Source organism: Glycine soja, chromosome 18, assembly GCF_004193775.1.
Source record: "Glycine soja cultivar W05 chromosome 18, ASM419377v2, whole genome shotgun sequence".
Lineage (NCBI taxonomy): Eukaryota > Viridiplantae > Streptophyta > Magnoliopsida > Fabales > Fabaceae > Glycine > Glycine soja.
Genome location: NC_041019.1, coordinates 10269811 through 10285783, shown reverse-complemented (window position 1 = coordinate 10285783; position 15973 = coordinate 10269811). Strand labels below are relative to the sequence as shown.

The 15973-nt window shown below is 31.7% G+C and overlaps 1 protein-coding gene and 1 long non-coding RNA gene across 2 annotated transcripts; one reads left to right on the top strand and one right to left on the bottom strand.

The window, feature by feature from the left end:
* Positions 1 to 9130: 9130 nt before the first annotated feature.
* On the top strand, positions 9131 to 9780 carry LOC114395781. Its single transcript, XR_003663100.1, has 2 exons — positions 9131 to 9313; positions 9421 to 9780. It is a non-coding gene; the product is annotated as an uncharacterized LOC114395781 (long non-coding RNA).
* Positions 9781 to 13342: 3562 nt separating this feature from the next.
* On the bottom strand, positions 13343 to 14197 carry LOC114396903 (disease resistance RPP13-like protein 4). Its single transcript, XM_028359071.1, has one exon. It carries the CDS (start codon positions 14195 to 14197, stop codon positions 13343 to 13345), a length of 855 nt encoding a protein of 284 aa, XP_028214872.1.
* Positions 14198 to 15973: the final 1776 nt, after the last annotated feature.

Below are 15973 nucleotides of genomic sequence, written 5' to 3'. Positions count from 1 at the left end.
GGGATTTTATCAAAAATGGATGAGTATGGGTAGTGGCTTGCCTTGACAAGGCTTGCAAAGACCTTAACCAATGTAAAAGTTCGCCCACCAATCCATTCTATAGGTTCATTCCCGTTGGCCACCACTGACAACCTCTAGCACTAGGTTGAGGGCCCACCTAACACCCTCAACTTATGTGCCTACTCACAACAACAACTTCACTTAGATTCCTTGATAGTTTTTGGTATGACACATTTGTACCCACCATTTCACTCATCGTCAGTCTCAAGTATCCAAGTTTCACCATCAACAACAATCTATCTCATATGCACTAAAAGGGTCACTAATCCCCTTGGAAGTAGTTCTCAACACCTCGACATGTCATTCGAAGTCAAAACATAGGGGTGATACTCAGGAAGATACCCCACAAGGCAAGACCCTTGGGTCACTTTAGCGAGGCGAAGTTCTTGCATAAAACTCACCCTCCCAAGAATATAATTTTCTAACAACAATAAAAAAAACTTCCCAAAGGATATAGTTACACTACTACAAAAAAGCTCCTTTATGAAACTGAATCAGGGATGGTTCTAAAAAATTGTTGTCTTCTAAAATGCAGTGACATTTGTGCAAATAATCACAACTTTTCAAAGATGGTTTTCCTAAAATCGTTTTCGAAACATTTCAAAGAAATTTTATGTCAAAACCATCGTTGAAATGAGATAATTACCATTGTTTTTTTAAAAACCATTGTGTAAAGGGCCTTAATCATTTTCATACTCTTGCACCTTATGGCTTTTAGTCTTGTGCCTATTCATCTCCTCACCTTAGTCTCCACTCGTACCCATTGTGCCCTAGCCTCTTTTCATCGCTCTATCGTTGCCTCTACAACTCTCCAAACACCATGCTACTGTCATCGTGTTGCCTCCTTGATGTCGCCCTCCCTTTCATGTAAAGAACGCAAAGGTACTCTGCCACGCTGTGGTGCTCTCGCGACACTCTCCCAACATCACTTCATCGTCGTGGTACTTTTTGCCACTTTGTGCCCCACTTCCTCTCTATTAAGGTAAAAAACCCTATCTATCGTGGCCTTTATTTAGGTTTTTATGTCAATTAGAAATTTTGAAAAACCCAATAATCTTTGAAAGAAATCAGAAAGTTTTTTGCATTTTATCTCCATGCTTGAATGCAGATTTGGGAACTAATGCTCATGGCATTGTAAAAGATGTTGAAGAAAAGATGATTATCCTAAATGATGGAACTGAGGATCTGTATAAATCATTTCAATGTTAGAATCACATACTGTAAGGAAAGGCATTTTTATTGATTTAGAATCACAAAGAACTGCTTCAAGAGCATCATTTTTAGGCAATAAAGATTGTAGTGACTCTACTCTTATGTCAAGAGAAACTTGGCATGAAAAGTTCCACAAAGGAAATTAATGGGGAACCACTTCGTAGTATCCATTTGATTGCTAAGCTTTGTGACTTCCATAAATTTGCCAAGGTTGGTCTTATAGGTAACATAACCTTGTCTACTAGTACTAGTCTCATGATATTAGTGCTGCTTTTGAAGGAACACCTGAATTGTTGTTTTGGTGCATTTTTCCTTTAACATTTTGGATACATCATAAATAGTCAATCATGTGCATATTGCTTTAGTATGCAAAATTATAGGATTTTATTGCTTGTCTATATATAAAATTGACCAATGTCGACAATGCTTATAATATTCACAACAATGTGCTCTTGTTGCTTTCATGACCGAGACCACAAATTTTCCTAAACTAGTTTCAGCCATTCTTATTTTGACCATGTGCATGTTTTTTTGTGTTACCTAGACTTCTCTGCTCTTAATACTATCTTATTGTCTAACTAACATGATCACACTATGTAACACTGACCCGGTGGTTTCCTATTACCAAAACATTGGAGGGTTTACAAATCATGCCATAATTACATATATGTAGTTACAATTTACTTTCCTAGTCATTTGTCTACTCGTGTTAGATGTATTAGGTTTCGTTGTATTTGACATAGTTTATGTGCCTTGTCTTCTTCTCTCATAACTCCTTTATTGCATGGTAATAACTATAACCATAAATTATCGTTTTTCCATGTAGCAAATTCTTAAAGTTTCTTATTCATAGAGTAACTATAACTATAACTTAAATGCATAAGCTCGAGGGACATATTCTATGTAGCTATTAACTGGGCTACTAATCTTGTGTTTGGACATTTTATAAGCAGAATATGAAACTTTTAAAGGTAAATACATTGTCTCTACATGTAATTTTTATTAAGACTTAGAAATGTTAATAAGGCCTTTCAAATGATACTTCTATTTATTAGTTGTTTTGCAGGCTATTAGTAAAACAATAAGATGATGAAGTGTATTTAATTGGATTATTTTGGTGTAGCATGTTTCTAAAGCATGTAAATCTCAGATGAATTTCAGTAAGCTGAACAACAAGGAAATTAATTACTAGTTCATGATATTGGCTACACATTCAATTTGTTTGAAACAATGGCAACTAAAAAAAAATTACTCTGGAGTTGGCTTGAAGGGGAAGGCAATAAATTAAATGGCTCTTTTCTAATTGTGTATACATGTTATCATTCAATTTGTATTATATTGATATAAAATCTATTTTAAAAGTTAGACATCATCATGTTCAGGAGCAACTTCCAACTAGTTTAAAAATGCTTTTTACAAATTAGAAATGAAGCACTGAACAATATTTGAGAATGTCTAAGATAGTTAAACTTGTGTTTTAGCATAGCTTTAGGTGGAATTTACATTGTAAATATGCCAAATGTGGAATATACAATTTATTGGTTTTTATTAGTATTTATGAAGTAATTGTTTTAGATTGATAACAATTTGAATATAATTATATCTATCTATTACAAATTGCCTCAGTTTTTTGGTTCTGCTTGAAATTATAGGTTGGATTTGTTGTCAAAACAAAACGAATATTAAAAAAAGAACTTTCTATATTGATTATCAGATAATTGACTTTGAAAGTCGCTTGCCACGATGGTTGTCTTCAAAACCGTCTTTGAAAATGCATATTCTACATTGATTTTGTAGGAAACCATTGTGGAAAGTCAACTTCCAAACCGTCTTTGAAAACATTTCCTAGACAGTTTTTCTGATACCTTTTTGACATCGGTTTAGAAAAACTATCTTTGAAAGATCACTTTTCTCGATAGTTTAACGACATTCGTTTCAAAGACGATTGAAACCCTTGTAGAATCGTCGTTAAAAGACTTTTTTTTGTAGTAGTTTAACTCCTTTTCAAACATATGAATGATTCTCAAAATAAGATTATCATCCATAAGAACCATGCATTATCACAAATTCATTCACCAATTCAACACCATAAGAGGTTATAACATCATAGATTCATCATTAATATGTTCATCACAATAATGAACCCACCTATAGTTTAATAGATCTCGCAAAACATTTCAACACCTTGAATTCTTGCAACAACTCATCAAAAACTTGTATGAATGTGAATCTCATGATCTCACCGTAAAGTCAACTCTAATAATAAAATAACATCATCTCAATCACATCTCATATCATCATAAATCCATTAAGATCTCAAAATAATTAATTTACGCAAGGAAAACAAACATTAATCACATTCACATCAAAACTTGTCATTGGAGTCAAAATTGGTCATTGGACGCAAAACTTATCATTAGACGTGAAACTTGTCATTGGACGCAAAACTAGTCATTGAACGTGAGTTCTAAAAAATTCAAAATTTCAGTAGAAATTCCTCTCATGGCTTCCAAATCATCCAAAAACAAACTCAAACCATATTTTATCAATTCCAATACATAAACAACATCAAAACATTTTACAAATACAAACTTTTCATCAATATTCATCAAATAATTAAAAACTCCAATTTCAAAACTCGAAACATCAAATGCTCAAACTTGCATTTTTAAACATGATTCATTCTCAAGCAACATTTAAACCAATCCAAAGTAACCTAAGCATAGAAAAAATGTAAAGCTTCCCTTACTTATTCAAACTCAAAAGATGGTTGTGTAAAGAGGAAGAAGGAAAGGAAGGAACTTTGGGTCAAAGATGGAAGTTTCTCCAACTCACAAAGTGGCTCCACACCATCCATACTACCCAATCCCCAAAAACCAACATAAACTACATTAAAAACATGAAAATGAACACTTTTACGAACTTCCAAAAGTGTTCATGGAAGAAAAACAAAAGTAGAAGATGAGAGGGGAAGGAGGAGAGTTCCTTACCATTAAACTAGTCTCAACTCAAAAATAACACCACTACAAGGTCCCTTAAGTCGAGGAAATTAAAGGCCTCGCACTCTCTAATGGTAAGTTGTCTTGGAGCTGAGAGGAAGAAGAGAGTGAAATGAGAGGGTTTGTGTTTTGGTTCAGATTTACAAAGAGATTGTGAGAAGTTTAACTCTCTCACTCCCTTCTCTTTACACCCCACATTTCACTAAACTCACCTACCCCTTTCTCATGACTCAAGGCCTATCCACTTAGATCTCAAAAACTAATCAAAACATACATACAACATAACATATATATAATATAGACATAAATATAACAACCCATCATCTCATAATTAATTAATTAATTGCAGACACTTAAATTAAATTTAATTGCTCTTGTAATCTAATTAAAATACTTAATCAAAAAATTTAAAAATTACAATGAAAAAAAATAATTCTATTAATATATTTTGGTTAACAATAGATTTAATTTTTTCTTATAATAGGAAAGATTATTTTTGTGAATAAAATGCAAAAAAAATGTAAAAAATTACTTGATTCAGCTAAAATAAATGACTAAAGGTAAATGGTATAAATGAATTAGGAGAGAGATACATTAATCACTTAGGATAGTGACAAAATTATAAACCAAGAATTAATAACTCAAATAAATAGTATAATTATCTACTATGTTTGACAAAAGTAGATAAAAAGTTAATTGGTAATTTTTTCAGTATAGACTGCGGGTATTCTTTTCAGAAAATAATTATGTTTGAATCTTGTGGAAGCAGTAGTTGATAGCTCATATACATTATAAAATAAAGTATATTCATTTTAAATGACAGATTAAGTCATCATCACATATTTTAATTTTAAAAAACATTTAACGACTAATTCAATGCAAATATTTAGGTGAGCAAATTAAATAAAAAGTAATATATATATATATATATATATATATATATATATATATACTATCTATAAAAGAGAAACCTCTTGAAATTCCTAAAATACCCCTGCCTAAGATTATGACAGTTGTTCATTTCCTTGGTTTTTTGGTCATTTTATAGCCCTCCAGCTTTGGCTTGGTTTTGTGCCACCTATTCCTTTGTTTTGTGCCACCTGCCTGCTGTGTTTCCTTTTTCCTGCCACGTTGAGATGTTTCCTCTCTCTTCATCTCTTCTTTACACAAAGCCTGAGCATTTTTTGTTTTTGCTTCTCTTCTCATCTTCATTCTATTTTTTGTTTTTACGATTTTGGTTTGGCTTTGAGTGTCATCGTTTTCCTCTGCAGGAAAGAGATTCGTGAAGCCATCGAAGGTTACAAAGGATATACATACTGATTGTGTAAGCCCCTTTTGCTTATCACTAATCTTCAATCGTTAATCTATCACCGTTTTTTGTCTGATTTTTTGTGTTTTTTTTATGCTTCGTTGTTGTTTTTCCCTTAAACTCATATTTTTTATTTTGTTCAGACTTTTATGGGAAAGTCTATGAGTTTTTATGCATTTTCCTCAGTTGTTAATTATCTGGATTTGCATGCAAGCTCTGCACCTCACAGTATCTTTTTGTGTTTTTTGCGATTTTTATTTGGATCAGGGTGTCTGTGGCTCAGTGGTATTTCGCGTTCAATTGCTTACAATTGGTCTCGACCCAACATGAAAATCGATGTTAGGATCATTCACGCAACTTCCTCTTACCAGAATGTTCCTATTTCTCGCAAAGGTTTTTTCTTTTCCACTTTTTTTCCCTTCCTTTTATCTTTTTCAATAATCTGTCATCGTTTTCCTCTTTTTGTTCCTTTTGATTTTCCCAGGCTATCAATGAAGAAGCATCCAACAGGAAAGTTTTTTCCCTTTTTACTGTTATGCATGTTTGTTTCATTGATATTTGCTTCTATTTGGAAGGTTTTAATTTTATTTGTTGTTATGCATGTTTTCTTCTTAATAATTGTTATTTTTTCTTACTGATTTTTCAATTTTGTTTTTGGTTCCTTTTTATTTTGCCGGGCTATCGACGAAGAAGCATCCAGCAGGCATGTTTTTTCCTCTTTTGCTGTTATGCATGTTTGTTTCATTACTATTTGTTTTTATTTGCAAGGTTCTAATTTTGTTTGTTGTTATGCATGTTTGCTTCTTAATAATAGTTATTTTTTCTTACTGATTTTTCAACTCTGTTTTTGGTTCCTTTTTTATTTTCCCAGGCTAATTTTTTCGTCATCTTCCCTATATGGGTTGTAAGTTATGTGTTTGATGAAATGCCTAAATGAAGTTTTAGTTTTTAATCTTAAAAATTCATGTGCATCAGTGCGCATCCTACAAATTCCACGCTGGGTGTCTAATGAATGATACATGCAAGATTTTGATGATAATCATTGTAACAATTGTTTGATATTGATATCATTTATGTTCTTTAATTATTTTAATTTATTGTTCAACAGGAAGAAGCCCAGGTTTTTTTCCTGCTCTCTCTTAGTTATGCATGTTTTCTTCTTAATAATAGTTATTTTTCCTTACTGATTTTTCAATTTTGTTTTTGGTTCCTTTTTATTTTGCCGGGCTATCGACGAAGAAGCATCCAACAGACATCTTTTTTCCTCTTTTGTTGTTATGCATGTTTGTTTCATTATTATTTGTTTTTATTTGCAAGGTTCTAATTTTGTTTGTTGTTATGCATGTTTGCTTCTTAATAATAGTTATTTTTTCTTACTGATTTTTCAACTCTGTTTTTAGTTCCTTTTTTATTTCCCCGGGCTAATTTTTTCGTCATCTTCCTCTTATGGGTTGTAAGTTATCTGTTTGATGAAATGCCTAAATGAAGTTTTAATTTTTAATCTTAAAAATTCATGTGCATCAGTGCGCATCCTACAAATTCCACGTTGGGCGTCTAATGAATGATACATGCAAGATTTTGATGATAATCATTGTAACAATTGGTTGGTATTGATATCATTTATATTCTTTAATTATTTTAATCTATTGTTCAACAGAAAGAAGCCCAGATTTTTTGTTCAACAGGAAGAAGCGCAGGTTTTTTTCTTGCTCTCTCTTAGTTTGTGTTATTTTTTTATTTTCTTTAATTATTATTATTATTATTATTATTATTATTATTATTATTATTATTATTATTATTATGTAGTTGGATGTCCTTTTTTATTTTATAATAACTGAGTGAACTTTGAAATTTTTCTTTGAGGTTCCTAGTGTATGTAGGTGGTAATAACAAAGAAAACCAAAAAAGGTCTTAGAAGATTAAAAATGAACTCCCTTGACTTGGTTCCATTGCCTGTGCTTAAAGTCTTTATAACTATTGTTAGTCAAAAGCTTTAAAAAAAGTGATTTTAAGATTCTGAAAAATGTGAGTTTTTGTAGAGACTGTTTTAGAAGCTATTATTATTATTATTATTATTATTATTATTATTATTATTATTATTATTATTATTATGTAGTTGAATGTCCTTTTTTATGTTATAATGACCGAGTGAACTTTGAAATTGTTTTTTGAGGTTCATGATGTATGTAGGTGGTGATAACAAAGGAAACCTAAAAAGGTCTTAGAAGATTAAAAAGGTACTCCCTTGATTTGGTTCCATTGTCTGTGTTTAAAGTCTTTATAACTATTGTTAGTCAAAAGCTTTAAAAAAGTGATTTTAAGATTCTGAAAAATGTGAGTTTTTGTAGAGACGTTTTAGAAGCTATTCAATGTAGTTTTGAAAAATAATGTAAAGTCTGATCGTTTTCAGATTCAATTTATTTCCAAAGAAAGCTTATGGATTACCCAAACATGTTTAACATACTTCAAAAGAGATTTTAAAAAAATCATGAAGAATGCACTGTATATTTTTCCTTCCTTTGTGAAAGGGGGTAGGAACTATGTCATTTTCAGCATTTATTCCATAGTAATGTATGTAGTACTGTCTCACCTTATCACTCTTTTACGATTTAAAGAGAATGACATTTGAGGTTCAACAATTTACCTTTACCTTCTACTACCATTGATTTGTGGCATGAATTAATTTTGGTGTACCCTGCAAGTTTGACTTTCAATAAAGTACGCACTGGTGTTTTAGCTTCCGAATAAACACAAGTTCATGATTGAAACTTGCAAGTTTTGTTTTCTTAACCAGGAAACAATTGGTTCCATTGTCTGTTGCTTAAAAGAGTAGTCTAATATTTTACTTTTCTTTTTTACTTTGTAACTTTCAATCTTCATGGATACTTCAGATTCAACATTTTTATCCCAAAAGTTTCAATTTTTTAAAACAAGTGCAGAAAATAAACTAAGCCAGATCCACGGGTACTTGAGATTTAGCATTTTTACCCCTAAATTTCAATTTTTTAAACAAGCACAAAAAACAAATTGTTTCTTTGTTAAGTGCTCAGGTCTTCTTTCTACTCTTCATTTAGGCACTAATGGGTTATTTATTCACACACTTATTGATATTTATTCACACAATTATAGTTGGTAATTATAGGTTTTGAATTCTTTCTTTTACATATTCTTTCTTCAAGAATTATTTTTTTAGTGGGTGAGATGAAGTTGATAAATTGTTTTAGATCATTGGAATTTTACTAGAGAAAACACAAAAAAATTTATGTGTAATTTGGTTTGTGTTTATAAGTGCTTAAATTAGTCTTTCGTCGAATGATGCTGTGAAATTTTTGCCTTAGTTAAAGAGCAAGGAATTTCCTCACTTCACCCTTCAAACAACTTATAGCTTTTAGATTAGTATGTGTAAATTCTGTATATGGATTGGTCCTCATTCGGTTCTCATTCCTGTATAGTTTATGCCATCTACTTAAACACTGTTTATATCATTTATTTATTTGTATTGCTACTATATTTTTCTTCTTCTTCTTTATTCATTTTGATGTATAGGTTCTGCACATTCTTCCATGTTTTAGTTGGATATATTGGTTTTGCACGGTTTCTTTCATGTTAGAGGATGACTCATGGAATCCATAAAAATCTTTGTTGCTTTGCGTCTCGTGTATCTCTGAGCTTTATACGAGAACATATACAATAAGATATAATAGATGCTACCAACATATGTAAAATTTCAAAGGTGAGATTTTGTTTTATTAAAATTACCAGCAATTAAGTTATTTCTTTATGTTTCAAAATTGTTCCATTGTTTCACTTGCTTCTTTTTTCTTTTTGTTTTTAATGCAGGAGACAATAAGGTTGCCACTTCTTTTTTCTAATTATTTTTATCACAAAATAACCCATATGTTATTTGCGAGATCAGCAAACTTTAAAAGCTAGATTAAGGAGGATTATTATGAAGAACAAATCAAGCAAACAGGGTTCTGTTGTTACAGATTTTATTAAGCTAATTGTGTTTGAATATTGTTTCTTTATGTCCCTCTTTGGAATGGAGTGACTATATTTTGTTGTAGTTGTTCAACATGTACAATGCTTAATCTCTGTTTCAAGTGAAAACATCAGTCCACAACAACAAAGGTCACATCCTTTGGGTTGAAGCAAAGTTCTGTATCACAAGATTTCATTATCTCTGCTTTATTTGGGTAATTGATGTTTAATGTTCATCAACCTTTAATGCATATAAAGTCATAATCATTATTTTTATAAAAATCTGCAAGAAGCAATGGAAAACTTAATAATATTGTAGTCCCAAAATGTTAGTCTAATTCAATTGCATCATTGACGAGCTATATTTAAAAAAAAAATTACATTTGATTCATTGCAGAGCTTTTAAAGGCAGCTATAAAACCATTTTATGGTGGTACATCATCAAGGTAGTTCCTATTAGCATGATACGAAATGGAGGGGTCCTATTGTGCATGAGAGGTTAAACATTGGAGTCTATAAAATTTTAATACTCATGTTTATGGATTTTATTCGTGCTCTAATTCCTACATGATATGATATGAGATTTTACCTCATATTTAGACTTCAACAAGTGCAAATAATGAAATGTAGTGTAAGTATGATAAGGACTCATTCCCAGAATTGAAGATTAATGGAGTTTAAAAATGTTGATTAGAAATCAGATATTTCTATTAGAAAAAGAACTTTTCCATAACTACTATCACATATCCAGCTTTTTACCTTATTAAGTTATATTTCTTAACTGGAGCTTGCTAAACCCTGATAGCTGCATAATTTCACATAGGGAAATAACTATTAGACAAAAATGGTAAAATTATCAGAGTACCATTTAACAAGCATGAGAACCATCATTCCATCCTATCTTCAAGTGAGCAGTTCCTTTGTTGCCGTAGTTATTCGTATTTGCCCCATTCAATTTTGTAACTAAACCTTGATGACGATGTACCTAAATTGTACTTTGTTCGGTAAAGTTGTCGTGGTGGTAACTAAGGTTAAGTAATGTTTCTAACATTTATTATTGTAGTCCCTCAACCCATAATTGATGTTTCCTATACCAACTTTAATGCTGAAATTCACACGGGAGACAAATCAAGTGGGTAGTGCAATGAAAATTGGAAAGTTTCCCTACTTTCTCTTTTTTGTATTTAATTATTATTATTATTATTATTATTATTATTATTATTATTATTATTATTATTATTATTTAGTTATAGTTATTTGTTTCATGTTTTTCCTTCCTGACTGATTTTTCCCAGTTTTTTCCCCTTTCTGATTTTCCCGCTTGCAAGATGATCCACGAAAAAACATTCGGCCGACAAGTTTCTTTCTTTGTGCCTTGTTTTATGCATGTTTATTATTATTATTATTATTATTATTTTGATCGAAGGTTCAAGCTATTTGAGAGGTACTTCAACTTCAAATTTCATGTTATTCTGCTATAGATTTATCTCTTCTTTCTTCATTCTTATTAATTCGTGTTTCATTTTCTTCTTGAAAATTGCAGTCATGTTATTCTCATATTTCTTCGTTCGTTATTCGCTTTTGTGATCTCTTCTCTCCACCATGAGTAGATCAAGGCAACCACGAGATTTGAAGACGTTAGTGTTCGTCTTATTTTTTCACTTGATTTTTTTAAAATAAAATATCATGCTCTGTTACACTCGCTGTGTATTGATCTGCAATTATCTGATTTCTGTTTGTTGTAAACATTTATATTATAAATGTTAAAATTATTTTTATTTATTCAATTCTTTGATTTTGAAAGAGGTAGCGGTAATTCCTAGAGAGAGAAAGAGCCAACAAAAAGAAATTGGGCAAGAAAGCTCTGCTAAAAAACATTATTATTATTATTATTATTATTATTATTATTATTATTATTATTATGTAGGCTCTATTCTTCTATAGTTTCTTGCTTTATCTTCTAATCAGAGAATAAATAAAAAAGATTAGGGAAGAAAATAAATTGGTAATTAGAAGACAAAAGGATTGGGATCACAATGACACTGATTAAATTACTTTTTGTAGTTTACAATTTTTGAGAAATGTTTTTGAATGATGTACTTTGAACGATTAGTTAATTATAAATATGAACTTTCTTCATAATTTACTTCTGAATTTAATTTTAAGCCTATATTACAATTAAAAAAAGCTTACAAAGTAACTTGAGGATTCTAGAAACGTTGCATGTTGTGTTCTTGATATGACTCTCTTCTCATCTATCTCGCCGTCGCTCCTTTAGGATATATCTTAGCCTCCACCGCCACATTTATCTCTTCTTCTTTAGGATTCGCATTTCTCTTTCTCCGCCACAACACACTCACCTTCAGGTATTTCCTTCTTCCTTTTTGCATTTCTCTGTCTCCCATGCAACACACTCACCTTCAAGTATTTCCTTCTTCCATTTTGTTTTTCTTTTTCGTTCACTGCTTTGTCAGTTAATAGAACATGAACATGAATTTGAAATTGTTAATTTTTCTCTATTATTGCATGTAATTAGAGGAAATAGTGTGGTCACTGTTGAGGTGCTTCAAATTCAAGTATTTAAGTGTAAATTAACAATTGTTAAGTGACCTGACAAATGTAAATATGGAGTAATTTATATTATAATTGACATGTTGTCATATATTTATAAAAAAAACTATTTTACTTATTTGAAATTTCAATTCTCAATTTAATTACACTTTTTTTTTTACTTTTTAACCCTTTTAGTTTTAAACATTTATTTTGTTTATTATGTTTAAGCCTTATGAAATTCATCTTAATATAGTTTGTTAATTTTGTGATCTGAAACAATTGTTTTGCATGGACATCAAGTTTCCTTAATCAAGTGATCCATGCGTATACACAGGTTTTAAATTCGCATAAACATCAACCTTTGAAGTCCCTTAATCAAGTGACTCATACGTATGCACGAGTTTCAAATTCACATGAACATTAACCTTTGAAGTTTGGTTAATCAAGTGACTCAAACAATTTGAGAATTGATCAACTCTACTATTTAGAACTATTTAATATGAATGTTAGTTCTTTTATCTTTTTACAATCTTTTTTTTTATTCTTCCATCGAAAATCATTTAGACAAAGACCCATGCGTACGCACGGGTTACCGACTAGTATATATATAAAGGTTGTTTGAAATTATAATAAGTGAGCATACCAGCTATGCTATATCAAGGGCCTACGGTCATGGAATCTAATTCAATTAGTTAAAAAAGTGTGCGAAATATTGTAAAACACTTACATTGACTTTGATTCCCACAAATAAAAAATATCTCAGAGACTTTAGTGGAATTTACATATCATTTGCCAACAAAAAAATTCAAAAATCGAATCCAATTCATAGCTAGTGCGAATTGAAGATTGACTAGATGTGCCAACCATGTTGAGAAGTGCGTGGTGACTTGATAATATAAGTTGTTTTGTGCATTGCACAACATTTGTACAACTGAATTCAGTTTACATCAGCAATAATAAGTTGAGGATGTGTAGTATAAGAGAACATGTTCATTCAATGGAGAAACAGAACAATCAACTCGAAAATAGAATATAAGAAGATACACAGTAACGAGCCAATACTCAACAAAGGTTTATTTCTCTATTCTACTTTTCAACTTGTCATCACTCTTACTAGGAAAACTTCATGATACAAGAAATCACGTATATTCTACAGACAGTTTTGTAAATAGCATTGCACTTGAAATAACATAAATGCTGCATTTTAAAACATGGACTAAGTTTCACATCACTCTTCAAGTCTCCATTCCGGGTAAGAATGATTCAGGACCATTGTTCTCTCCACATACCTCAGTGAAGGAAACAGCTTATGCAATTTTCGCTCTTCAAGTTGAAGCTGATTTAGGTACTGGAGACGCAGAATCTCCACATGCCACTTATGACATATCTCACCATGATCCAAGCTCTTGAGTTTTCCTCCCTTTATATACAGCTTCTTCAACTTCTGAGGAAGCCTGCTAGGCTTCAACCACTCAGGAATTGTGAATGCGGGAAAGCCTTCAAGTTCCAACTTTTCCAAACTTGATGGGAAAATGACCTGAATATCACTATACCTTCTGTCAGACACAGTGCCCCATGATATTTTGAGACACTTAACTGCTATCAAATCTTTCAAGCCTTCAAATTCATTTTCTTGTATCACAGCCTCACTTCCAATGTGTATGCTGAGTCTCTTTAGTTTCTTCAAATTTGCAAGATCTGTTATTCTACAGGGTGTCTTGCTGGAAGTTCCTATTACAAACCCCTTGAGTACTTGGAGCTGAGTTAGTTTCTCAATCCCCTTTGGCATGCTGTCTAACAAGTAACATTCAGACACATCAAGGTGTGTGAGACTTCTCATTGATGCAATGTCACTAGGCAATGCTTCCAAATTGTGGCATGCTTTGAGATCAAGAATTTCTAGGTTCCCAAGTTGAGCAATGGAGGGTGGCAACTCGGGTATTCTTGAAATCCCGCGAAGACTAAGATACTTCAGTTGCTTCTGATCCTTCAGCTCTTTCAGGAAGTCTTCACTCGCCACTTCAATGTGATGGAAAGGGGGATCTTGCCAACGACCAAGTTGAAGCACCGCTAAATTCTTCATTTTAGCCAACCATTGAGAAACAAAATTCAGATAACTTGCACGAAGATTAAAAATAGTTTTCCAATGGTCAGATTTCAAATGACCCTTATCACCAAGGTTAACTTTTTGTCGCTCAACTACTAACCATGAAGGCTGTTCATGATGAGAGATTATTTGAAAAGAAAATCCAAGATGCTGTAGCTTTTCTCTTGACACAAATGACACCAACTGACCACAGATGTGAGGATTAACTTAAAATTTTTTCACAACTGGATTTAATCCATTACCATAAGCTACAATCATTTTACATTTCAAAAGCTCATCAATTACACCCTCGCCTACTTCCTCTGCTGTTTTCTCTCCATTACTTGTAACAAAACCCTCTCCAATCCACCAATAAATTGTATGTCTTTTCCTTATAACAGCACCTTCAGGGAATACTAAGAGAGACAACAAGCAAATATTTAGAGGATCTTTAAGTTCTTCATAACTGACCTCAATCTTCTGATACAAGTCATGATCCAGCAACTCATTCTTGTTTTGGCTTGAAGAGGGATCTGAGTGCAACTTTTTCATCTGGTTATCCAGAGGTCTTACTTTTGATGATGAGCCAAGTGCTTGTGTTTCACCTTCACTAGTAGCACCCTTTGGCAGCAACTTTTCAGCTGAGTCCTTGATTCTTTGGAGAATAGCTTCCATGTCTTTCTCAAACTTAGCATTGTCGAAGTTGTCCTTGTTTAAGTAGCGAAGATGGCCATCTAGGAGTGTTAATATGTTGAGGAATTCATCTCCATTGCTCTTCACTGTCTTGAACAAGTCCTTTTTTTTGTCCAGCAGAGACATCAACTCTTCCAACTTGGCAGCAGATGATACATCTAGTTTCGTGGTGATCCTGGTCGCCCTCAGGCGCTTCAGCACCAGAGGAATTGCTTTCATGGGGTTTGTTCGAATAGACATTTTGCCGCTGCAATGGAATAGGGGACAGCAGAGTGCTGGCAGATTTTGTAGCTTCAAATGAAGATCCTCACAACTTCAAAAATGATGTTTTGTGTGTATATTTGGAGGAAGAGATAAGAAGAAAAAGAAGAAAATGTTAGATACAACGAGTAATGGAAATAAGAGTTTAATTTTGTTAAAAACTTCAATGCCAGCTGATGATAAATTATCGTTAATGTTCTTTTTATGGTCTGGTTGGTTAAAAAAAGAGAAAAGATTTTAATGGAAAAAAAGGAGAATGGAGGAATCGAAAATAAATAATTTTAATTATACATTTTGTTTAAGTACAAATAGGAAGAAGATATTTTAATTGAATAGATAAAAAATAACTCTTCTTATTTCGTTCACACAAGAGAAGGAAGCTTTAAAAATTCATTTCTTTTTATTAGATTCTTATAACTTTAGATTTCAAAACATAAGAGTATTTTAGTCCGTATATTTCAATTTCAATTGTTTTAAATCTTCTTTTCTCCCCTTTAGTTCTCCCAATAATGAAAGGGAGAAAGATGATGTTTTGTGTATACCTTTGGACTTGATGGAGAGAGATTAGAAGAAAAAAGAAAGAAAAATGATATACATACAATGAGTTGTGGAAATAATAGTTTAATCCTTGTGTAAAAAACTTAATGTCAACTAATAAAAAATTCTTGTTAATATAACTTTTAATATAATTATTATAAAAGTAGCAACCTTACAAAATTGTAATTTGATAATAATATAAAAATTATTTTCACTGTAAATGCATACACTGTATATTCTTGAAATAATGAGCAGAACAATAATAAATAGTGACGAAAAATG